Genomic DNA, 26,272 nt, shown 5'->3' with positions numbered 1-26,272 from the left:
TCATTGATCATTATCCAGAATGAATTAAAGCAAAACTCTTCCCTCTTGCCTCTCTCCGCCTTTCCTCCCACACTACTTCCTCTCCTCAGCAACCCAGAAGCTTTTCTAAATTTGAGATATTTTTAACAATCTTGAGAAGAAATCACCACCACCACCACCACCACCACCCCCTTTGCCATAGTCTTGGTTGTTCCAGCCCAAATTATTTTGATTCTTTGAAGGAAGTAGACCCCTGGGAAGAGATGGGGCAGGATGAGTGGCCATTTAGTTTGCACCATTTTACTCATGTTAGGTGTCATAGGAATTAGTGTGTGTGGGTGAGTAGGCACCTATGTGTGTGTATATACACCTCTACCATGCAAGGCTACACTTAAAACTCTTCAAATTTATTTTTAAAATCAGGTGTCACAGAAGGCAGCATAATGCCGTGGAAGGCATGCTGGATTTGGAGACGGGGACCTAGATTTAAAGCCTGGCTGTGATCCCTGAATACTTAGCTATATGACCTTGGCCAGTCACTTAACCCACCAGGGTCTCAGGTTCCCTTTCTGTAAAATAAGGGATTGGACTCTGTGAGGATGGAAAGTGGGGGGCAGGGGGGAAGGAAGAAGGGGAGAGGCAAGAGAGAAGAGTTTCACCTTGTTCATTCTGGATAAGAACCAATGAAAATTAAACCTTATAGGGAACTTAGAGTTCATGAAGTTCAGTCCCCTCCTTTTACAGCAGAGGAAACTAAGTCCCAGAGATTTTAAGTGACTTGCCTAAGGTCACATACCTAGTAAGAACTGATCAGGATTTGAGGCCAAGTCTTCTTGACTCCAAGTACCAGCATGCCTTTCTAATTCTTGGAGGGGCCAGTAGATGTTACTGCCCTTATTCCAAGCCCCTGGGAGAAGTTAGGCCTAATCATCCTCCTGCCTCTGGTTTCCTTAGAGCCTTTGTTGATGTAATCTTTGGGTCAAGATCTTACGTAATAATAATAATAGAACTTATAAAACATTTCTGTCTAGCTGGTCGAGGACTTAATATTAACTCGCTACTAGGCTGGAGATAAGCCTGTTGGAGTGCTGACCTTGGCAGCAAAATGCTTGGGTTAGATCATAGTACAGGGGTTTCTCAGGAACCCAAGGAAGAATGACTTGGGCAGTTTGAGTTAGGGTTTGAGTAATAAGGAGGGAGTCACATGGTGCCACCGGCATATATCTGACCCACAGGGCAGAAAGATTCATCTACCATGAATCGTTATTTAGGGAACATTCTTTGGCTGGAGGGATGTTTTCCCCCCTCCTAGGAACTTCCCCAGGAATTACAAGGCTCCTTCTACACCTGGTCTTATAAGCAGAAATCTGCTAATTGAGGAGAGTAGGAAATTTGAAAATAAGAATACAAAAAGTAAATCAGCCAGCATTTTATAAGGATCTACTATGTGTGTCCCAGGCACTATGCTAAGTACTGGTGATACAAAGAGAGGTACCAAACAGTTCCTTCTGTCAAGGAACTCATAGTCTCACGGGGAATACAACACATAAATGTATCATTGGAGATAATTTCAGAGACTCAGTTTCCCCGTATACAAAATGGGTTTGATGATAGTTTCCCTACCTATCTCACAAGGTGTTGGGAGGGAATCACATTGCAGGCCTAAACATGCTGTAGGTAGGTGCACTTGTTATCTGTTTTCCCGGTCAGTGACCTCCCTACCCCACAATCTCATGGAACAGTTTACACCTCTCTCATGCATTCTTTATCCTTGGGTATTTTTGTACAAGTCAGACCCATCTACAAGACTATAAGGTCCATGAGGGTAGGACCCATATTGTAAGTCCTGGGAAAGATCCAAGATGTCACTAACATGGCACTCATAATAGGTACTTAATATTTGTGGAATTGTGGGGTTGAAAATGTCAGAATAGGTAGTATTGGATGCTCTTACCAGATCCACCTGATTTCTATTGTGGCCAGTTCTTCTGTGTCTGCAGTTCATAGAATCTCCTTCCCATACCCTCTCACTTCCTCCTTGACCTCTCTCTCTCCACCCCACAGGGCACCCTGACGGCCCAGGGAAAGCTGCTTCAGCAGGATACCTTCTACGTGATCGAGCAGGATGCAGGCACACAGTCCCGGACCAAGGAGAGGCGTGTGTTTCTCTTCGAACAGATTGTCATCTTCAGCGAGCTTCTACGGAAGGGCTCTCTTACCCCAGGCTACATGTTCAAAAGAAGCATCAAGGTAAGGAGGAACCCTATGGGATAGGGCAAAAGTCCAGGGGACTGAGGGGGTGAAATGAGTCCTGTTTCTTACATGGGTTTGGCAAGCATTTGGATTACACCCACCCCCCACACCCCGCCCTAGATGGAAGCTTGTGGACAACTAGGCGATGTAGTAGACAGAGCACTGGGCCTAGAGTCAGGAAGACCTGAGTTCGTATCTGGCCTCAGACCCTTAATAGCTGAATGACTCTGGGAAAGTCACTTAATCTGTTTGCCTTAATCCACTGGAGAAGGAAATGGCAAATCTCTCCAGTATCTTTGTCAAGAAAACCCCATTTGCATCACAAAGAATCAAACATGGCCGAAACAACTCACCAAAAACACACTTCTCCTAATACAGATTAAAATCATATTACCTTTTTTGTCTCCCACATCTCACTGCTTGAGCTTGCAAAGTCATTAGAACCCCCAACCTTTTGCAGGAAAACTACTGGCTTACCATGCCTCTATCATCTCATACTTAAAGATGACTTTTGTTATACCCAAGTGCAAAATTTTACATTTTATCCCTATTGATTTTCATCTTAAGAGGCTGAGTCCAGTTCTCTAGCCTCAGAGATGTCAAACATGCAGTCCACAACTCTCAAGTGCAGCCCAAACAGATTAAAATGTAATTGGGGGGTGGAGGGGAAATAAAAGAAAAAAAATAAAAATTTAATTGGGAACTATTTAGCAAAATAAATAAAAATATAGTAGAATGTATTTAATGTTACTGTGCAGCCTACTAAGATCCTTATGGATGATTTAGTGGCCCCCTTTCTATTTGAGCTTGACACCAGATCTTTGGGGATCTTTACTCTGTCTGCCAGTGTGTTAACTAGCCCTCCCAGTTCAGAGTCAGTGATAAATCTGATGAATGTGTCATCTATGCTTTAATGCATGTCATTGATTAAGGTGTCAGCTTGGGGCAATCGCAACGATGATGACAATGAACTATTAACAATGACACTTTGAGTCCACTGTCCACCCAGTTGTATGAACATCATTTCATACAAGTCTTCCCAGGTTTCTCTGAAACCTTCATTTCCTTCATGATTTTTTACAGCACAATAGTATTCCATCACATTCTTATACCGCAACTTGTTCAGCCATTCCCCAATTGATGGGCACCCCCTCATCTTCCAATTCTTTGTGACCATAAAAAAACTACTGTATTTTTGTACTTACGAGTTTTTTCTCTTTCATTGATCTCTTTGAGATATAGACCTAGAAACAGTATTACTAGTTCAAAGGATATGCACAGTTTAATAGCTTTGGAGGTACAATTCCAAATAGTTGCATCAAATTTTCATTTCAAAGTTTTGGAGCATGGAGTGGGGATGAAATCAGGAGAGAGACAGTGACTAGTATTATTTGTGAGACATAGTGATTTAGGGTGAGTATCAGCTCCTGGAGCATCCCAGAATCAGATCAGGGTTTGGAACATTTTAAATAAAAAATTATAGTGTTACACAATAAAGATTCATAGCATATTTGTGACTCTCCACACCCTATAACCTCTACTCCCAGACCCAAAAGGTGTGACTTCTAACCTGATAAATACAATAAGTTTCACCAGAAAACTTAAAAACTTTAATCAGTGTAAAAAGATGATCTTTGTCTATTCCAGATGAACTACCTTGTCTTGGAAGAGAATGTGGACAACGACCCCTGTAAGTTTGCCCTTATGAGCCGGGAAACATCAGAAAGGGTTGTTCTACAGGCGGCCAATGCAGACATCCAACAAGCCTGGGTTCAGGACATTAACCAAGTCTTGGATACACAGCGAGACTTTTTAAATGGTATGTATGCCCTTTCCTCATTAGCAGGCCCATTTTCAGAGGGAACCCAGAGATATCAACCTCCTCCAGACTGGGCTGCCTGTAGAACATGGCATATTCTGGGGTCTAATATTCTTTTTTTTAGTATTTATATCACGGTCGTTTCTCATTCACCACCACAACCTTCCTTGTGGCCAAAAAAAACCAAAACAAAACAAAAAAGTTAAACGAAATGTCCAACATAGAGACTTTATCTTGCACTGTCTATACTACGTATTTCAGCAGTGTCCCTCACACCTCTTCCATGATGGAGGAAATATGTTTCATTTTCCATCCTCTGGGTTACAGGTTTAAAGTTGGTCTTGGTCTTTGTGTCCTCAAGGAGTTCATGCCTTTAGGATTTATTCACACTTTTAACAGCTGGAATGGGGGGATAGTTGAGCAGCAGAGAACTAGTCATTTTTGAAGGAAGATTCGTCTGATGGCTGAATGATCAGTGTACTGAGGCTCCCCACCTGCTCATTTGCTCCCTTCTCTTGAGTGATAAGAATTAAGCAGTGCCAAGAGGTTGGGGAGTCTTCTGGACTGGAGGAGGCCACTTGGAAATGGTGATAGGAATCATGCTTTACAGGTGCTCAGCTGCCCTTTACATGATTATATTTGATCCTCAAAGCAACTCTGTCAGGTAGGTGATGCAACTACCCATTTTGCAGATGAAGCATCAGAGATTCTGAGCTTGTTTAATTCCACACAGTGAATAAACGAGACAGAACTTGAACTCAGATCTTTAGTCTCCAAATCTAGTGTTCTCTTTCCTCCTCTCTCCTTCCCTCCTCCCTTTTTCTCCAGCCCCACCCCCACCCCAAAGTGTTCTTCACCCAGCAAAACAAAGAAAATATGCTGTAGTAGAGACCCCTGGACCAAATGCTAGGAATGTTATCCTTAGTCACCTCATCACTTAGCTGTGTTCCCCTTGGCAAAGTCCTTTTTGCTCTCTGAGTGCAATTCCTCCTCTGTGAAATGATGGAGCTAGATTAGATGATCTCTGGATCCCCTTCTACCTCTGATTCATGTTATTTTATGGAAATCTCCAGAAAAAAAATATTTAAATCCCCTGAATCATTTTACCCACTCTCTGATGCAGACAGAATATTTTCTGGCTGCTTGGAAGAGTCCAGAGAGAGGCTCTAATCCAATCCCCTCATTCGACAAACAGAAAAATAACTTGCCTAACGTTCTACAACTATTTGGTAGTAAGGTTGGGACTAGAAATCAGTAGGAACCACTGATTCCTGCTCATGTGGCTTGGGGTTGGATTTTTTTTTCAGATACTGGAAAAGATTGTATGGCCCATGAGTTGCTAATATTTTCTCCAAGCAGATGTAAAAAGGAGGGAGTTGAGATCTTTTCGTCATATAGAACAGCCTTCCTATTAACAGAGGATCAAGAGATTCCTGAAAATAAACCAACACAGAATGCTTCAGGCAGCTTGATTCTGGGCAACGTCTATCACTTGCCTTGTTCCTCAGCTTACTTACCTATAAAATGAGGGAGTATTGTACTATAAATGCGATAGTTCCATGAACAAATGCAGGACCTGCCTAAGCAAACGGTGACTGCTCATGAGAATATGTATCACATTGAATGCAGTGGATAGAGCGCCAGGCGTGGAGTCAGGAAGATTTGAATTCCAATCCAGCTTCAAATACTTACTAGCTAGGTGACCCTGGGTAAGTCACTGAACTTACCTCAGTTTACCTCAATTATAAAATGGGCTTAATGATAGCACCTACCTCAGGATTGTTATGAGGATCAAATGAGATGAAGTACTTAGCACAAAGGCTGGCACATAACAGATCTTACTTAAATGTTAATTATTTTATATTATTATTGTGTCTTTAAAAGCTTCTTTTCGGAATTGTTTTCTGTAAAAGCATGTGATTTTTTTAACAGCCAATAGAACGTCATCAAAGTCCATACTAACTGGAAATTTAACAATGATTCGGATGCAGGGTGTGCTGAAATATACCAAGAAAACCACTAGTTTTAAAAGACTGCAGGGGATACTTTAAAAACCGAGAGGTTTCAACTTTTTTAATGTTTTATTGATGCCTCTTGGCATCATTTTCCTACTCCACCACCTCCTCCAGACTGAACATCTCCCTTATGCTGAGAACAAGCAACCATACTTAACTTGTAGAAACACTTGAACAGCTTCTATTTGCAAATGCACCACCAATCCCTCAAATACAACTGATCCCTATTGATTCATTAGAGCAGGCCTAGCCACGTGTCAGCTTGCTGACAATTAGTTCTTTATGCTATATGGATTTTAAAGTTTTTTTAAAAGCTAAATTTCTTTATATAAAAAATTTAAACTTTTTAATGATTCTGACTAGCATCCCCCCAATGACACTGGATTAATGAGGTCTTTTTGAACAATAGCAAGCATTCACATAAACACGTTTCTCTGTTCCACATATACATACTGTCAGAGGATGGAGTTGGGATGCTTTGTCTTCTTTTGGTTGGTTGTTTTTCCCTGTTGGCAAGGACCAGTCCCATCCCTGGTATACATCCAATGAGAATACATGGTGAAAGCCAATGTAATGTTCTTTATTTGGATATCAGGAGACAGTACAGAACCAGTATGTCCTTCCAGAGTCCTTAGATGGGAATATGGTGAGGTTCACAATACTGCTATTGTAGATAGCATGACTGTAAAGGATTTTTTATAAGTATATACATCTGTTTTGCCAAATGGTTTCCAAGCACCAGAGGGTTGGTGACCCACTTACTTCAAGTGATATTCAGGATAATGATATTCCAACAACACTGAGGCAGCTAGGTGGTGCAGTGGATAGAGCACCAGTGCAGGAGTCAGGAGAATCTGAGTTCAAATCTCACCTCAGACACTTAACACTCACTAGCTGTGTGATCTTGGGCAAGTCACTTAACCCCAATTACCTCATCCTGGGTCATCTCCAGTCATCCTGATGAATATCTGGTCATTGGATTCAGATGGCTCTGGAGGAGAACTGAGGCTGGTGACCTGCACAGCCCTCCCTCACTCAAAACAAAGTCAAGTGCAAGTCATGTCATCATTTCTCTGATGGCATGGTCTTCTTTGGCAACGAAGGACGAAAACACACACACACACACACACACACACACACATTCCAACAACAGCAAAGCCATTTGGACAGACTTTTGGAGTTTACTATAATGGAATTTGACTTATATGGCTTTCTTCCAGTCATATTTCAGACCTCAGAGCTGGTGACTACTGTCCAGTTGTATGGCCTTCCACGGTGGCTCATCCCCTTTCTCCTCTGACTCTCTAAGCCAGAAATCATACTAGCAGAGTTGGGATCATGGGTGTACCAGCAACCCGTTAGGGCAGGATGGAGGGGACGGGGACAGCTTCTCCCCAGCCTCTGGGGACCACCTTCCTGCCCCTTTTTCCTGCTTCTGTTTTCCCCTTTCACTTCTCCTATGTTCTCTGGTGCAAGAGAAAAAGGGGGCTAGTGACTTGGTCAGTCTTTGGACCAGCACCCCTCTACAAACTCTTCCACATCCTCTCCATGGTGCTGTCTCCTTCTGCCCCTGAGATATGACCTAGGAATCTCAATCATTTGCAACTGGCTGGTTCTGGGTCAGGAGGAAATCAGTTATTTTTTTTTCCTTTTTACATCTGGCCACTTTATTTTCCATGTCTCTGTCCAAAGACTTTGGTTGGTATGTGTAAAAAAGACCAAAAACATTATTTTACATTCTAAAAGGCTGCACCTCTAGTCACCAATCCTTAAACTCCACTGCTGGTCCTTCCTGGCAAAGTGAAGGGCCAGAGGAGCAGGGTCCAGTTGGAGGGGTGCTTTTTTAGCCAAGAAGATAAGGTTGAAAAGATTTATCATTAAGGGAGGGAAAGATTTCACTAAAAGGAAATTTATGCAAAGTTTGAATTTTCGTGTGTGTGTGTGTGTGTGTATACACATGTACATTTTTAAAATTTTAACATGTAGTATCTTTTCTTTGAATAAAAACAATGATCTTTGTGATAGAGGAAGGTACATTTCTCTGGTTGCAGACCCTAATGAAATGTGCTGTGTATGCCAGGGTAGGGAAGGACCTCAGGGGTCATCTGATCCTGCCTGAGCAGGAATCTCTTTTCAACATCCCTCATAGGAGAAGACCTGTGGTGCTCTTGTTCTCTCACCTGAACACTCTTCATCTGTTCTGTCCCCTGATCAGTTATAAGCCCCTTGAGGGCAGGCAGGCCCTCCCCATCTTCCTCATCTCTAGACACAACAATACATTCATACACTGTAGAGGGAGGGGATGAAAGTTGACTCAGCGAAGATTAGGAATTGGTAACTGGCTCTCCTCCTACAGCACTTCAGTCACCGATTGAGTATCAACGGAAGGAACGGAGCACAGCCGTCATGAGGACCCAGCCTCCCAGAGTGCCCCAGGCCAGCCCCAGGCCCTACTCTGCTGTCTCTGTGGGGGCTGAAAAGCCCCCAAAGGGCTCTAGCCGTAACCCACCACTGCCACCCCTGAAGATATCTACCTCCAATGGCAGTCCAGGGTTTGACTACCACCAGCCCGGGGACAAGTATGAGCCCAGCAAGGTATGTGGGTCTTTAATAGCATTTCATTGCAGGGCTCCCAGGAGGTGTTCTCATGGGTATTAGACTCATGTAGGAGTTCAAAACAATTAGTTCTCACATCCTCATCTGTAAAATGGGGAGGTGTCTTAACCTGAGGTCTGTGAACTTGGTTTTTAAAAAGATATTGTGATAACTTGTATTTCAGGATAATTTTATGCATTTAAAACAGTCAAGAGAAGAAGTCTGGGACACAAGGTGCTAGAGAGAATACCATGGTCCCTTCTAGCTTTGAATATCCTGTTATTTTTATATACAGTAAAGGGGGTGGGAAAGCCAAGGAAATGTGGATAATGCAAAAGTTCTGATCCTGTAATGCACTGTGGTTTTTAAAAAAAATATTGCCATTCCTAATGATGATTGACTCAGGCTGTTATTAAAATGAGTTTACATTCCCTGAGCATATTTTGGTTGATGGCAAAGAGAGGTGGTTAAGGAATGTACTTGGCAGGGGGAAAAATAAAAAGGCAGCCCAGAATTAAACACTTGCTATAGCTAATCTATAAACTCCTACCATCCCTGTGTGTATAGTTCAGAGTGTGCTCTATACCCAGACCCAGAAACACAGCTGTTTGAACGTTCTAGATGTTACCAGCCAAGACCATTGTGGTGATCCAGTTAAGAACACTGGGCTGGGACTCCCAAGACCTGGATTCTATTTCCAGATCTGTTATTCTGTGATCTTTTGAATGGAAACTTCTAAAGCATTTCTTTTCCTACAGATCATGTATAAATCGGTTTTCAAATATCATTTGGGGTTAATTTTTGTTTTAAGCAACTGTGATTTGACAAGTTTTGATCCGTGCTTTCTGCCTATCCGAAGTAAAAGCACCTTAAAGTGTATTTCTTCATATTCCTTAGAAATGACTAAACATCCTTACCTCACCCCTCTTCTGACTAGTGTGAGTTAGCTTAATTCACAGGAACAGTTTGTCATGATATGCTAAACAATTAACAAAGGCACCCACCGTGAATTAGTGGATAATATTGACCCAGCTGCTTAACAGATTGAAAACATGAGATGGAAAGAATGTGTGCCTTGGCTTCAAGAGAGCTGGATTGAAATCCAGCCTCAGATACCTACGAGCTTTGTGACCATGACCAAATCACTCCATCTCTCTCTCTCTCTGTCTTTCTCTCTCTCTCTCTCTCTCTCTCTCTCTCTCTCTCTCTCTCTCTCTCTCTGTCTGTCTTTCTCTCTCTCTCTCTGTCTTTCTCTCTCTCTGTCTCTGTCTCTCTCTCTCTCTGTCTCTCTCTGTCTCCTCCTCCCCCTCTCCTCCCACCCCAATTCCCCATCTGTAAAATGGAAGTGAGGCAACTAGGTAGCAAAGTGGATAGAGTACAGGGCCTGGAGTCAGGAAAATTCATCTTCGTGAGTTTGAATCTGGCCTCAGATACTTATTAGCTGGGTGATCCTGGGGAAAGTCATTTAACCATGTTTGCCTCAGTTTCCTCATCTGTAAAATGAGCTGGAGAAGGAAATGGCAAAAACCACTCCAGTATCTTTGCCAATAAAACGTCAAATGGGGTCGCAAAGAGTCAAACATAACTGAATAACAACATAGGGAAAACATACGGGCATTATCTGCTTCACAGGGTTGTGGTGCCCAAAATACCTTGTAAACCTTAAAATGACAAGTCATGATGAGATATTATTGCCAAAGATTATAATACTGAGAAAATTGGAGGGGAAGGTTATTTGCATAGATGTCAGAAGTGAGTACAGTAATAGGATGGAGAATAATTGCAAAGCTTTGGGGGTAAGCCCCTCTCGAGTCCTTCTTTCCTTCTCTTTCAAATGAGGAGATTGGACTAATTGGATCTAGTTCCTTCTCCCACTGGTAGGAGAGCATGGAAGTCATCTTGTCTAATCAGTCTGTAGACCCATAAGGAAAAGGGCAAGAGGAAGTGACATCTGTATTACTTTAAATCTTAGCTGCTTCTTTGATAAACCGATCTACTCCCCAACTCCCCCCAACTCAGATATCTTTGTATCTGAGGGGCATAGATAGGAATCTTTATGTCCTGAAAATTGTGCCATTGGATCATAATCTATTTGCACCCATGTATCTCATACCCCCAAAACAAATATCACTTCTCCCCTACAAGGAGATTGGACAGGTGTGGTTTTAAGAGCAAAAGCTATGTTCTGTATCCACAGCAGCTGGTCCCACTCACCCACCTCTAGTGATACTGTTCATCCCATAAAAATGGGTATGATAATTCATGAGGTTCAAATGATGTCATGAATATCCAACATTTCAACAAAGAGTATAGAACTTCAAAAAAATGTATTGATATATTTTCAAGGCTCTTTCACAATCACAGAATGTCTGAGTTAGAAAGATACTCAAAGGTCAACCACTAGAGCTATACCTGGTAGGAATCCCCTAATATTTTCAGCAATAAGTTCTTTCACTTCCGGTTACAGATCTCTAGCCATGGGGAAACCAACCACTGTCACCTGAGATGACCATTCAACTTGTGAAGGCTTATTAAGCAAGTGTTTTCTTACACTGAGCCAAAATCTGCTGTTCTGTCCTCTAGGAGCCAATCTGATCAAACCTACACTTTCTTTCATATAATAAAAGGCCCTTTAAATATTTTAAAAACTACTTTCCTAGGCCCTTAAGACTTCTTCTCCAGGTTAAACGTTCCAGGTTCCTTCAGTAAATTCATGTACATCATGGAATGCTTTCAATGTGCTTTCTAAAATATGACACCTGGAATGGATGTCATGCTCCAGCTAGGGTCTGCCTTGGGTAATGGACAGAAGAACTGTTAGCTCCTGTGTTCTGGACACGATGCTCCTTGGAAGGTCATGTTGGTTTTTGATGCTGTGGAATTCTGCATCCTGTTTCATGATGCCTATGAAATAGAAGTTAGAAAGTGCTTGGGTCAGAGGATATTCTGTGGATCAGAACTTCTCTCCAAACAGAATACTTATACATTAATAAATTGTGTCACTGGAAGATTCTAGCTAAAACACAGATTGTTTTTGTTCCAGAAGAGCAGCCAAAAATAATAATAGCCAACATTTATATAGCACATTAAGGTTTGCAGAATATATTGTGTGTATGTGTGTGTGTGTATGTGTATGTGTGCGTGAATGCATAAATCTGATCCTCACAATGACTTTAAGGTGGATGCAGGTATTACATTTTATAGATGAGGAAGCTGAGTGAGGTTAACTGATTTGCCCAAGGGTGACAAAGCTAGTAAGTATCTGAGGCTGGATTTGAACTCAGATCTTCCTGGGTCCAAGTCCAACGCTGTCCATCTGACTTATCTTGCTAATGAGATCCTACATGGGCTTTTAATTGTGGAGTAGGAAACAAAACAGTGCTCTACTCAAGTTTTCTTTGACGTGTCCCTTCTTTCCTCCCCTTCTCCCCTGCCAGAATGACACGGGAGGGTGCAATGGGACCTCATCCATGGCAGTGATCAAAGATTACTACGCACTGAAGGAGAATGAGATCTGCGTGAGCCAGGGCGAGGTGGTCCAGGTCCTCGCCGTCAACCAGCAGAACATGTGCCTGGTCTACCAGCCCGCTAGCGATCATTCCCCTGCAGCCGAGGGCTGGGTCCCAGGCACCATCCTGGCACCCCTCACCAAAGCCACAGCTGCAGCAGAAAATAGCAACGGGAGCATCAAGTAAGTGCCACGTTGGCTTTCCCGGGAGAGCAGTATATGGATTAGGAAAAAAAATCCAACATACAGTAGGGAATTACCGCTCCTCATGCTCGACAGTGCCACTGGAACCAATGTCTGAATGCTGGAACCACACACCACGGGGGGCGTCCATGCTGGATAGTTTGGTTTTTGTTTTTTTTCTTTTTGTTCATGGCTTTCTGTTCATTTTTTCTCCTTCTCCAACCCTTCCCCCCATTTGTTTAAAAAAAAAAAAAGAAAACAACCTTAATGAAACCCTGAGTGAAAAGGCATGCTTTCTGTTGCTCTGTTTTGAGCCCCCATCACAGGACTCACTGGACTGGACTTCTATTTATGTTGTATTAAGTTACTGAGATATATATATATATTTTTTTGATTATGACACACATAAAAACACCCCACTTTAGCACAAACCCCATGCCTGCTGTAGGCCAAACGCCTGCTGCTGTCCCCAGGGGAAGAAGGGGGCAAGAGATGGAGGGGATTTTTTTTTGGGGGGGGGAGGACTATTGGTGGGAATTTCTTTGTACAGTTTGTAACTTTTTCAACCCATTCCTGCCCCCACCCCCATTACTTTAATATATGTTCCTGGTCATTTGTAAGATATTTCTTTTTTTTTTTAATTGTGAGATCCTTCAGAGTACATTCCTGTATAAAGTATTTTGCACTATTTAAAAGAAACCCATATGGATGAAGCCAGGGTGTGCAATATATTGGATAGTCGCAATGTTCATCATTGTACCTGTAATGTAACTAATAATTTTAAATGTACTATTTTAAATATGTAAAATAAATTTTCACCATGAGCATGTTTTAATGAGGTTAAAGAACTAGTTGACCCTTCATTCTCCCTACCCTGAGCCCTGAAACTTGAATAACATTTACTTTTATAATGAGTGGGTTAAATCTATTCCCCCCCTCCCAATCCCTTCTCTTGAATTTTAAAAGTTGGTCCAAAGTCTTGGTTGTCCCTTATTCCCTTGAAATCAACCAACCAACAAACCATTTGTTAAGTGTCCACTATGTGCCTCACACCATGCTAGGTCTTGGGGATGAAAACACAATGAATAAAAGAAAAGGGTGTTCATAGTTGAACAGCAGTCTAGTCTTCCTAATCCTTCCCTACCTGTTGGTTTCCACCATCATAGAAGATGAAGAATGAAGCCTGCTGGGCTCTGTCCAGCCTATTTCTGGCAAATGCATAATCTCAAGGTGGATGACATAAAGGAAGTGCTCTAGTAGGCCATGTCACTTGGCTTGCATCCTCCCACTTCTGGCCCCTTTAAGCTAAGTGGGGTGAGGGACTTTTCTGTTGCTTATGCTGGCCAGCAGAGTCAAAAGAACCAAGTGCCTCTGGCTTCATTGTGGCTTCCTGTTCTCACCCTTCCTCTAGGTTGGGGAGGCCCAGCATCATTCCAGATTCTTCCAAATGCCTACAATCCATCCTGACTTAGTCTGATGTCAAAATGGCATTGGCTATCCATGCATGTAGCATTTAGTTGATGTTGTCTGAAAAGACCCTAGTTTGGTTTTGCTTGCATTTGCCCTCCATTCTCTCCAGAAAATCTCAAGATTTGGGAATGAAGCTTCTCCAAGATCCAAAGTGTGTGCTCAGAGTGAGCCCTTTGGAGAGCCACCTCTCTGATTTTGGAGTTGCCTGTCTGGGACATGCAGCATCTCTTTCTTCTTCCACTCCTCACCTTCAGGTCATTTCACCTTTCATCTGTACTCCACTCCCCTGGAAGGGAGGCCCAGGCTGGGAGAATAAGGAGCAACTGAATCTGTCAGTCTGGGTCTTTGTCAGTAGCCCTGGAGATAGGAAGGGAATACAAACTAATGGCTTAAAATCTAGTCTTTTGTATTAGTGACAGGGAACACCTCCCAGGCTTCCCTAGAGTATGGTTTGAGCCCAAAACATGCAGAGCTTGTTTTTAACATCTACAATGCTGGTCACCCCACCAGTGACCACCCCAGGATTTCTGTCTGCTCACATCCAGCAGATAGATATTCATAAGCCATAATGTCTAACTCTTTGGGATGGAAAAACTCAAATTCTGGTCTCCTGTGGCCTCACCAATCAATAGGTATCTTCCTGCCTGTGCTTGGTTCTTAATAGATTGAATGCTGTGCCAAGCCAAACTAGAAAACATAGATGATCTTAACATGCATAGAAAGCATTCTCTCTTCCCTCCTCGTTCCCTTCTCACTTCCGAAATAAACACATGAAATATACATATACCCACTTACAAAGGGAGGTTCCCCGAGAGCTTTCTCCACTGGAACTACCAAGGCTAAGACCTACTGAGAAGAAGCCACAGCTTCAAGGTAAGCTGGGCTAAGTTCAGTGGATTGAAGAGATCACAGCCAAATCTCAGCCACATCTATGGTAGAGTGAGATCTAGCTGGTGACACATAACCTTTCCTGAGTTCATTTTTCTCTGAGGATGTGGGGGGAAGCAGGCACAGAGCTGACCTCTTCCATTCTATTGCTAGGTTGCCACTGATTCTAAAGAAGACAGCTAGAATGTACAAATGAGGCAGCCCTCTCCTTTTTCAAAGGCAAATGAGATCTGATTTACTTTATCGGGCATTTCAGAACATTAATAATAACAGCTCAGCAGTTCACTGAGTACATTTCTCTAGATCCTTTCTTCTAAAGAGCTAATAAAAATCTGCCTTATCAACCAACCTACTGGTTGCCAGACATTGGGCTGGGCACAGAGGATATAAATACAAAAATGAAACCATCCCTGCCTGCCCTCAAGAAGCTTATGTTCTAATAAAGAGATATCTCTCTCTTACACACACACACACACACACACACACACACACGGGAATGGTGGCCATGGAAGGGAGTTTATCTAGGCATCCACAGGGCTTGTGAGTGAAGCCTTCCCTAGTTGCAAAAATAATATTGATCCAATTATTGCTCCAAGAGCAAACACCAGAAGGGGACAGAGCTACCGGCACTATGGCTGGTGAAATGCAGAATTCCTATGCAAGTGAAGACCCTGGTGTTGTGGTAGCTGGCTGGGCCTTAATCATGCCCTTCCCTCCTCCTCCCTCTCCCCTACTCGCACCCAGCTTCTGCTCTGACTCTTTTCTCTTGCCTTTCTTAAGTATATCACAATTTGCTGGTGAAAGGTACGATTGGGTTAGGGGGGATTTGTTCGTTTTTGAGAAATTCCCCCCACCCCCGTCAAGTCTAAGCAGCATTTTGTCCAGACTATGACTTCAGCCAAGATGCTGCCACCACATACAAATAGAGAAGAGACCCTCCCCCTAGCAAGATTGGAAGTGGCAATCAGCCTGCCCAAAATGTTGAACCATATTTGTGATTTGGCTTTGGGATTCTCTTCCTCTGACTATATCTTAATGCAAGTGAGGTTTAAGTACTCTGATCAACTTCATTAGGTCAAGTGACAGGTCTCTGCCAATCCAAAATCTCAAGGCAGGCAGGCAAAAGGGGGATGATGTGATGGAATGGCTACTTCTCACCCATTCCATACTTATGCTTGCCTGGTAGCAGAAATTACATCTTTTCTCCGCAGGAAAGTACCAGGCCCTCTGACAATCTGAATAAATTGGACTTTGTCAGACAAAGAGTGGAGACTAGAAACAGCCTTTGATCTAGAATGTCCAGAAAAATAGAGCACAAGGATTTTCTACTCTAATTACCCAAATCATTGCCAACATGATCCATATCATTTGGATGATGGAAATGAAACATAAGCTTAAACACGAGTAAAATTTCTAATGAGAAAAGTTCCTCCCCAAGTCCAAATCCATCATTTGGGTTTTAACAATCTCAGTCAATAGAACATGCGTTTACTAAGTGCTTACTATGTGCCAGGCACTGTCCTAAGTGCTGGGGATAAAAAGAAAGTTACAGGACCTGCCGTTAAAGATCTTATGTTCTAATGGAGAAGGTACTATATCTTGTGTGGACTTATCTAGATAGGTCCACACAAGGTATATGCAGAGGACCAATAGCTAGTACTACTCCTTCCTTTCCTTTCTTCTCACCCTTCTTCACACCCAAACATATGCCTCCTTCAGACTGTGAGCTGGTTGGTGACTCCACTTCTTTGGAGGAATTGAAGCAACCTCTGTTAACAAACCTTCCCTTGTAGGACCCAGCAACCAGCAGTCGCTTTCTTCCTCCATAGTGTTATGAGTTAGTTGTCTCTGAATCTAGGATGGGCTTGTGAAAAAATTCACTTCAAAGTGGGACTGAGGCCAGTCTTGCCAACTGAGGGGAGAATTGGCACGGCAGGTCATCCGGCACTGAAGCTTGGGAGTTGGCCGGAACTCTTCATCTCCTCAGAGGGTGGTGACCGCTCACACCTCCTCACTTCTACTCTGACCTGCCATTTTGATTGGTGCATTTTTTGGTACAACAGGAAGTCATGTTCATGGCATACCCTACGCATGAGAAAGCGGGCGGAAATGGAGAACACGGGTAAAAATGAATCCACAGGGCCTCGTAAATCCAAGGAGATTCTGGGCAGCAAAGTCTCAGTTAAAGTGAGTAAGGTATTTTGGAGATGTGCCCTCCAACCTCTCATCCTGCCTCTCCCACCCCACAGCATTCTCACCAGTAAATTTGGGGGAGGTATTTTGTTTTTGTTTTTTGCTTTTTTCCCCCCTTCAACTGGGAGAGCAATAGTTTGTTAGCAGGATTTTGCATGCAAGATCCATTTTTTTTTAAAAAAAAAATCTTTAATTTCTCCTGGCGTCTTCAATACAAGTAAGTATCTTTTGTAAAAATAACTTTTCTCTTTATTCCACAAAATGTTTTTAGCAAAGTTTTCTATAGCTTTATCTGATAGGAAAAGAAAGAGGCTTCATTCATCTGGAGTTGGTCAGTGAGAATACAGCAAGGTTAAATGTGACTAGAGGTTGCAGGGTGGGCAGTGAGCAGGGTTCTAGTCCACCAAACTTCACTATGGAGACTGAGGTTTTGAGTGAGAGGGTCTCCATGCCAGATTGGTTCAATTACATTTTATTTCTTTCCTCCAGAGTTCAGGAGGCCTCAACTAAGTGATATGCCCTTTGCCTGTATCCACTTTTCCATGAATGTGTAGAGGGAGGGGAAGTGGGCTCAGAGAGGACACCCAATATAGTCCTGTACAAAGCTCTGCCCAGCATTTTAGAATCACTGATCACAGGCTTCACCAGACACTGGTTCCCACATAGCACTTTGTTGGCACAGCTTAGCATGCTGTGCTCTATGACCTTTCTGTAGAAGTCTGCCATCAGCCAAGAGAAAATTGCAGGCTTGCTTCTGTTTACATTTATTGTAAGGCATAGTTGTCTGTGTGTATTTTGGGGGTTTTTTGTGGGGGCTGGGGGTTTGCCTTGAGCAAAACAGGCCCAACCAGAAAGCCTTTCACTGATCTCCCTTTGGACACATATAGGGCACATAACCTTGGGCAAGTCACTGAACCTCAGCAATTCTTTAAGACCATAAGTTGCTGAAAAGGTACTAACCTACATTACTAGAAGGAATTTCCTCACCTGGGAGTTCCTTATACAATGAAATAACAGACCTGGTCCCCATCTTCTATCCTTGGGGAACCAAAAGTATTCTTTCCTTCTTGTTTAGAAACTCCAGCCTCCAAAGAGAAGACAACAGTCCTGGTTCTATAGCACCCATGTTCCATTCTGTTGCTTCCATTTCTAGATCTGACCAGACAAACCATTGCATAAAACATAGCTGCTTCTGCTTTGGCAAAAGCATGCTGCTGTCCTTGGCAACCCGCTCTCCTTTCGAAGCATCGTTTTTGTTCCCTATGCCAGTTTTTCCATTCCCCATGCTCTCTGAAGTTCTCCTGCTGTGCCTAGGGTAAACTGCCTGTGTTCTAACTCTGTTCTCTTTCTTCCCCCTCCTCATGCTGCCAAACAAGGAGACGAACAGTTCCGAGGAGTCAGAGTGTGATGATCTTGACCCTAATACTAGTATGGAGGTAGAAGCAATCATTGCTGTCCTATTTTCTACAATGAGATCTTTTTCATATGTGTTCTCTAGAAGCAGCTCTAAATATGTGACCGACCAACCATTAGCCATGAAATTTGAATGAAGTCCCCTCTCTGGCCATCCAATGGCAGACTGTAGTAAAATCCAGTATCAATAGAAATCCAATAAAACCCCTACCCTTAGGCAACCTTAAAAAAAAACCTAGTAATTGAGAAAGGTTGTTTAATATTGGTTTCTCAGTTGGTTAGCATACAGGTGGTCCCTCAAATGAGACATGTTTCAAAAACCTATGTAGAAGTCACTTGAAATTCAATAATTTCAATGCCTGTGGAAACAATGTTCTACGTATTCATGCATATAACATGAAGGATGTTTTGCTCATATAGAGTTGCCCAATGGGAATAAAGCAAGGTCAACAATAGCCAGATGTTGCAAAAGCAGGGGGTAAGTTTCCAAGTCACCACATTCCCCTGTAGAGATTAAAAGCTTTTAGTGAAAAGGTTTTCATGCCAGCCTAATTTCATTTCTGTCCTCCAGCATTCAAGAGGCATCACCTTCTCTGTGTTTCTTTTTTCATGATTATGGGAGGGAAGGAAAACAGGTAGAGAGATAACACCCAGTGTTATTACCTTTATACCTCTGAGATTCAATGATTCTGTATAATAGTAATTAACTTCTTAGCTGATCCGTGAAAACTAGCTTACCCCACAATGTAGCTGAAATGAATTCATATTTCCTTGTTTAAATTTGTCCATGTGATTGCTTGCCAAGTCTTCCCTCTCAAATTGTATCTGGTGGCACTCACCCTTATCCAAGATGGCCCTTTGTGGTTACAAAGTTTTTCCCACATATAATATTTCATATTAAAAACATTCCCAGGAGGAAGGGATATGGGATAGGTATTCTTATCCCCATCCTATAATGAGGAATCTGAGGCTCTGAGAGGTTAGATCAGTCTCCCAAGGTCACATGGCCACTAAGCAGCAAAGCTAGGACCAGAACCCAGTTCTCCTGAGAACATCTTCCACCATGCCACATCTTTTTTTATCTCTCACTGATCTTACTTCTCTTTCCTTCTGATAATATTTCAGCTATTGTAATGGAGCAAGTTGTTTCTATAGGAAAGTTCCTTGGCTGTGCAATGAAGGGAAGAGAAAGAAACAGGAACATGGTGGCACCAAGAACACCTCTTCTCCTTTCTCTTGCCTCCTTGCCTGGTCTTCAGCAGAAGGAAATTCAGTGGCTGTGGATGTGTCTCCCATATGATGTTCACAATAGTGAAGGGGCAATAGTGCCTTATCCATCAAGGTATGAGAATGGACCCAGGCCAGTCAACATGTAGCCATCTCCCAGTGGTGACCAACAAAGAGATGGGTTCCCATCCCCCCTACCTCTGTCATAGAGATTCTTCTGATAGATTTCTAACTCCATCCCTCCCAGAACCCAGAAGAAGTCAACAAAGAAATTCTGTTTATCAGGCTGGGTTGGAATAGACAATTGTGGTGAACATCATCCATTAGATCAGGGGTTCTTAACCTTTTCAGTGAAGCATCTAGACCACTTGTCAGAATCATGTCCTAAGTGCACAAAAAAATGCATAGGATAATAAAAGGAAACCAAGTCTATTGAAATAAAGCTATCAAAATATTTTTTTAAAAAAGAAAAAGTTCACAGCCTCCAGCTTGAGAACCCCTGCAGGGGATTTCAAATCACCATGAAGACTTTTTTTTCCTAATCTAAAATGTTGATTTCCTATACATAGTGAAGTATAACTTGTATGTCTGCCTTTTCTTCTGTGAGAAAAAAATGTTTAAATACTCTTTTCTTATTTTGAAACTTTTAAAAATATACTTAAAACCTCTCACAGGGATGACTGTCAGGTTTTAAGCTAAATTTTTCCTGGGTTTACTGTTTAATCTAATTATGTTCCTGAAGATGATCTCCTGCAAGAACTCTGTCATGTAAATAAAGCAAACCACTGAACGAGGTAGGCAGAGAGACAAGAGGAAAGGTGAGTCGTAAATCAGTCTCATGGAAGGAACCAAGCAAATGGTCAGGGGGCAAGTGGCTGGGACCTTCTGAGGTACTAGAAAAGTGAATGCAGGAAGGCTGCCAGGGCCAAGTACTGCTATCTGAGTCTGGATGGGGCCATGCAGGTCAAATTGAAAGGGGTTCGATTATTCTGATACTCTCCTGGGGGGGAAACAGAACAACTATTTATGACCCAGACATCAAGGCCTCCTTAGACAATGGCAAAGGAGTGAATTAAGCATTAATTAAGTATCAACTATGATAAGGCCTACTACAGGACAGCTAGGTGGCTCAGTGGATAGAATGCCAGCTCTGGAGTCCGGAGGACCTGAGGTCAAGTCCAACTTTACTTCCTAGCTGTGAAGCCCTGGGCAAGTCACTTATCCCTGTTTACCTCAGTTTCCTCATCCATAAAATGAGCTGGAGAAGGAAATGACAAACCACTCGAGGATCTTTGCCAAGAAAACCCCAAATGGGGTCATAAAGAGTCAGAAATGACTGAAAAATGACTAAACAACCAAGAAATGGTAAAGCCAGTGGAAATGGAATGAATAGAAAGTCCTTTCTTTACTTGCTCTGATTTTGTTCCATCTACGAGATCAACAAGATGTTGACAGCATTGTGGTATAGTGAAAAGGACACTGAGCTGAGAATGACAAGACAGACCTGAGTTTGAGTCCTGGCTTTGTCATTTACTAGCTCTGTGACCTTGAATAAGTAACAACAAGAATTATCAAGTGCCTACTACAATAGGCCAGGAAGGGTGTTGGGTTCTGGGGATACAAAGAATAAAGCAAAGCAATGCTTGCCTTCAGGAAATGGGGGAAAACACCAGGGACACAGATAAGTTGTCCTGAGTAAATCACTTAAATCTCCCTCAGTTTCTTCAGACAGAAAATGAGAAGGTTAGACTAGATGACTCCAAAGGTCCTTTCTAACTCAAAATCTATGATCCTAAGTAAAAACAAATATATATATGCAAAGTGGTAGATGAGGGATCGTACTAACAAACAGAACTGAGTAAAGGCCTCTTGTGGGAGCCTGAGCCTCAAAGGAAGTTAAGGGTGCTAAGGAACAGAGTTGAGGAGAGAGCATTCCAGGCATAAGGGACAACCTGGGCAAAGTCCTGGAGGCTGGAGATGAAATGTTGTAAATGAGTTACAGCAAATAGGCCAGTTTGTACCATGTTGCATGTGTGAGGACATGAAATCAACCTTGAAAGCTTGGTGAGAGTTGGGTTCTAAAGGGCTTTAAAATACCAAACTAGGGAATTTGTCTTCTATCCTAGAAGGAAGTGGAAGCCCACTGAAGCTTAAATATCTCCGTTTACACATCAGTATAAGAGGGAGAATATTACCTAGACTACCTGTTTCCTAAGACTGTTGAGAGGCTCAATGGTTTGTGATTCACAGTCATTAAGCACAATATAAACGAATAGCAGTGTTGTTTATTATGAGACGGCATGGTGTAGTGGACGGTCTTGCCTTTCTCACATAGAGGGTGTGTCATTTAACTTCCCGATGTTCCCAACAACTGCTGTAATGGAGAAGATGCTTACAAGTGGAGAGATTTTCCTCATCTGGAAGTTCCATATAGCAAAGAAACCACAGGTCTTGTCCTTCTCCTATTCTTTATTGTCATGACTAATAATGATGTTGCAAGGGGAGAAGGAGACTGGGAATAAGCATTTAAATAGCACTGATCGTGTGTCAAACACTGTGCTAAACACTTTACAGGCAGGATTTCATTTGATCCTTACCACAACCCTGCAAGGGAGGTTATTTACTCTTGAAGAAACTGAGGCAGAAAAAGGTTAAGCGACTTGCCCAGGGTCACACAGCTAGCACATGTCTGAGACAAAATATGAACTCGGGTCTTCCTGCCTCCAAGATGGACTAGAAGTGGACTTTGCCTGTTTTTTCCAGAGTGGGAGCTAAAAACAGAAGGTTCTGCTAGTTGGAAGGGGAGTTTGACAAGGTAGCCCATTATCCCGGAAGCAAAGTTGTGACCAACTCATCTCAAGCCCAGGTGGTCAAGTGAGCACAATCACACCTGCTGCTCTGCTAGGAGCCTCACTTGCTTGCTTCACCCTAACACCCCCTTGGATAGAACAAGAAGAAGCAGGTAGAAAGAAGGTCATTCACTACAAGGCAGGTGATTTCGAAGGCATGCACACACACATTTCCTCTGGGAGACAAAAAATAGGCAATCTCTGAATGCCATGAGGTGGTTAACTGGAAAGAGCCATCCAATGGTGAACCAGATTTTCAGAAATTCAATTCAGATTAACACTGATTAAGTACCTACTGTGTGCTAGAGTACATTAGGAAGAGATAAATGGCAAGAAATCGAATAGAATCATAAATAATATATCTGGGCCTTCCTTCAGGAAAACAAAATTTAGACAGGCAGTCTAGGTATTATTCTCCCTCTTTTACTGATGAGGATTTGGGGTCTAATACACCTTGGGTCTTATTGCCCACATCTGCCAAGTCTATGTTTTCTGTGTAATGGGAGTTCACACAAAAGTGCCTGGAGGCCGTGCCAGATCCTTAGTCATCAAAGTAAAAGCTGGTTTATGTTCAAACTACTGAAGGTAAGAAGTCAAGAAAATGCGTGTATCTTTGAAAGATTTTCATCTGCAAGGGTTGAAACTAAGGATTTCCCAATAAACAGAGATATCAACAAACTCAAACCTCAGGCACTAGCTGTGTGACCCATGAGCAAGTCATTTAATCCTCTGTCTCAGTTTCCTCAACTATAAAATGGAGATTATGGCACCTATCTCCCTGGGTTGTTATGAAGATCAAAAGACATAATATTTGTGAAAACACTTAGTACAGTATTTGGCGCAGAGTAGGGGCTTAATAAATGCATGTCCCTCTTCCTCCTTCCCCCCTTTCCCCTGTCTCCCCACCAAACCTTGAAATACATGATTTCATTCTCTGAATATTCCATTTAAAATCTGTACCCAGATGTGCATATGGTTTGGGATATTTCAGATATTCAATGTCTTCCGCATTCCCTATCTGTCATCACCTTTTAGAATTTAATTGTGAAAGCATGAATGAGGCTGGTAAGGAAAACCAGACTGGTAAAAGCTTAGTCTTTAGGTCTCTCAGAGCCCCCAATAAACACAGAGGGCGTAGAAATTCAGGGCCTACCAAATGAGCTGAGATTTTTGGAGGGGAAGGGTGTTGGTAAAAACCCAACACTATCCCATGCAGTGCAAAAGAGGAAAAGGGCAAGTACCCAAGGATGGCTAAGAATTGTCATCATCTAAAATAAATTAAGGAAGCTAGGTGGTGCAGCAGGTAGGATCTGGAATCAGGAAGACTCATCTTCATGAGTTCATATCCAGCCTCAGACCCTTACTAACTATGTGACCCTGGACATGTCACTTAACCCTGTTTGCCTCAGTTTCCCCAGCTGTAAAATGAACTGAAGAGTCAAGAAAACTCCAGATTGGGGTCACCAAGTCAGATACGACTAAAACAACTGAACAACATCAATAAATTAAGGCAGGATTACCAAGCTCTGCCTGACTTCCTCACCCTTCTCCTTTTCTTTGCTGCTGGCCAATATTCATCAGACATAGTGAATGCTTGGCAGTTTTCTGATGCACACACCAGCCTTCCTTCCAGGCTCTCTCTAGAGACCAGCCAGGGCTGTCTTCCAAATAATAATTATAAAAAGAGCTAGCATTTATAGAGCGCTATAAGGTTTGCAAAGTATTTTTGCATAGCCAAGTGCTTGAGACTTAATGTATTCAACATTGACCTTGTCTGGTCCTGCCTAAAAGCCCCACCGCCTGCTTCCCTGATTGTCTCCTGCCTCCCCACAGACCTCCATGTTTCAGACTTGAGCCAAATACACAAATCCAGAGTTTGACTCTTCTGACTGAAGCTCACTGGTGACTAGTCGACTGGCGTTACAAGCTAAGAAGAAGAAATGTAATAGGATTAATTGCAAAGTCCTACATCTGAGTTTTTAAAAAATCAACTTCACAAGATGGAGACAGCGTGGCTAAAGAGTAATTCCTCTGAAAAAAATCTGGTGGGATTAACTGTGAAATTTCCATAAGGGGTGCTCAGTGGCACAGTGGATAGATCAGGAGACTTGGAATCCCAAAGACCTGAGTTGGAAGCCTCAGAACTTTACTAGTTATGGATCTCCAGGAAAGTCACACTCTCCTTCATCTGTAAACAAGGTATAATAATAGCACCTATTGAACAGAGCTGTGATAAGGATCAAAGGAGTGAACATGTGTAGAGCAAATCACAAAACTTAAAGTGCTATATATATCACTGTCATTAATGGGGTGATTTAGTTGTCCCCTCAAATTATCATCTTAGCCTGCATTGAGAATCACAGCGTCAAGAGCAGAGAGGCAACAGGGACACTGGAGGCCATTGTACTCCAATTTAAGCACTTACCATATATATATATATATATCTCAGTCACTGTGCTAAGTGCTGTGGATGCAAAGAAGGACAAAAGACAATCCTTACTCTCAAGGAGGTCACAGACTCATAGGGAAGAAGATATGCGAACAACTATGAATGAACAAAAAGCATTCAAAATAAATTGGAAATAATCAACAGAGGGAAGGTACCAGATTAAGGTGGATTCTTGCAGAAGGTGGGGTTTTAGCTGGGACTTGAAGGAAGCCAAGGGAAACCAGGAGGTAGAGATGAAGAGGGAAAAAATTCTGAGTATACGGGACAGCTAGTTAAAAATGCCTGGAATAGGGAGACAGAGTGTCTTGTTGGGGGGACAACAAGACCAGTGTCCTTGGATCACAAAACAAATTGGGGAAGTAAGATATAAGAATAGAAAGGTAGGAAGAAGCTAGGTTATGAAAGGCTTTGAATGCCAAACAAAGTTTATTTTATATTTCATCCTGGAGATGATAGGGAGCCACTGGAATAGGAAGATGGCATGGTCAGACCTGACCTTTCAGAAGATTGCTTTGACAGTTTAGTGGAGAATGAGTTGGAATAGGGAAACTTGGCTAGGCTGTTGCAATAATCCAAACACAAAATTGATGAGGGCTTGCACCAGGGAGGTGGCAGTATCAGAAGGTACATATATGAGAGAGTTATGAAGGTAAAATTGACAGGATTTGGTAACCAACTGGATATGAGGGATGACAGAGAAGGAGACATTGAAAAAGACATCAAGATTATTAACCAACGTGACTAGGTCCATGGTACCCTCAACAGTAAGACAGAAGTTAAGAAGAGGGAAAGGTTTTAGGGGGAAAGATAATGGCTTCAGTTATGAATATGTTAAGTTTAAGATGTCTACGAGACATCCAGTTCAGTAGTATACCTATTGTAGATGACCTTCTCAAGGAGTTAGCCACAAAGGGAGGATAGATGTGGAATGATAGCTAATGGGGATGGGTGGATCAAGTGAGGGATTTTTGAGGCTGGAGGAGACATGGTCGTGTTTGTAGGCCATAGGGAAGTAATCAATAAACAGAGAGAGATTAAAGATATGTGAAAGAGTAGGGATGATAAAAAGAGCAGGAAGATGAGATGCAATGGGGTCCCCTGTGCATGTAGAAAGGGCACCTTTTCATGTGAGATGGGGTGAACGAGATAGTGGCAGAAGGTACCTGGCTGATATGAGATGAAGAGGAGGGGAGAAGAGAGAACTCTCAGTGAATGCCCTCTTTTTCTTCAGCAAAATATGAGGCAAGATTCTTAGCTGGAGTGGCAAGAATTGAGCAGCAGGCAGCTGGATGGTGCAGGGAATAGAATGCCAGCCCTGGAGTCAGGAGGACCAGAGATCAAATCTGGCCTCAGACACTTACTAGCTATGTGACCCTGAGCAAGAAACTTAACCCCAATTGCCTCCTTTTAAAAAATGAGAGATATGAGTGA

General features: G+C 42.5%; 1 protein-coding gene and 1 long non-coding RNA gene across 6 annotated transcripts in view; one reads left to right on the top strand and one right to left on the bottom strand.

The window, feature by feature from the left end:
• KALRN (kalirin RhoGEF kinase) overlaps window positions 1–26,272 on the top strand; it is a 963,226-nt gene that overhangs the window by 887,481 nt on the left and 49,473 nt on the right. For 3 of the 5 annotated variants that reach the window (XM_072616710.1, XM_072616709.1, XM_072616708.1), the window contains 5 exons: window positions 2,044–2,229; window positions 3,880–4,051; window positions 8,423–8,661; window positions 12,099–12,352; window positions 16,774–16,897. In XM_072616710.1, the coding sequence (XP_072472811.1) occupies window positions 2,044–2,229; window positions 3,880–4,051; window positions 8,423–8,661; window positions 12,099–12,352; window positions 16,774–16,897 (975 nt within the window). Of the gene's footprint in view, window positions 1–2,043; window positions 2,230–3,879; window positions 4,052–8,422; window positions 8,662–12,098; window positions 13,198–16,773; window positions 16,898–18,279; window positions 18,340–26,272 lie in introns of those variants that run through there. The other 2 variants (XM_072616711.1, XM_072616712.1) reach the window with 2 other exon arrangements.
• Window positions 10,972–26,272, bottom strand: part of LOC140508836 (uncharacterized) — a 75,712-nt gene continuing 60,411 nt past the window's right edge. The window contains exon 2 of the long non-coding RNA XR_011968503.1: window positions 10,972–11,565. This is a non-coding gene — a long non-coding RNA (uncharacterized lncRNA). The remainder of the gene's footprint in view (window positions 11,566–26,272) is intronic.

Source organism: Notamacropus eugenii, chromosome 5 (genome assembly GCF_028372415.1).
Source record: "Notamacropus eugenii isolate mMacEug1 chromosome 5, mMacEug1.pri_v2, whole genome shotgun sequence".
Lineage (NCBI taxonomy): Eukaryota > Metazoa > Chordata > Mammalia > Diprotodontia > Macropodidae > Notamacropus > Notamacropus eugenii.
This window is presented reverse-complemented; position numbering and strand designations above follow the sequence as displayed.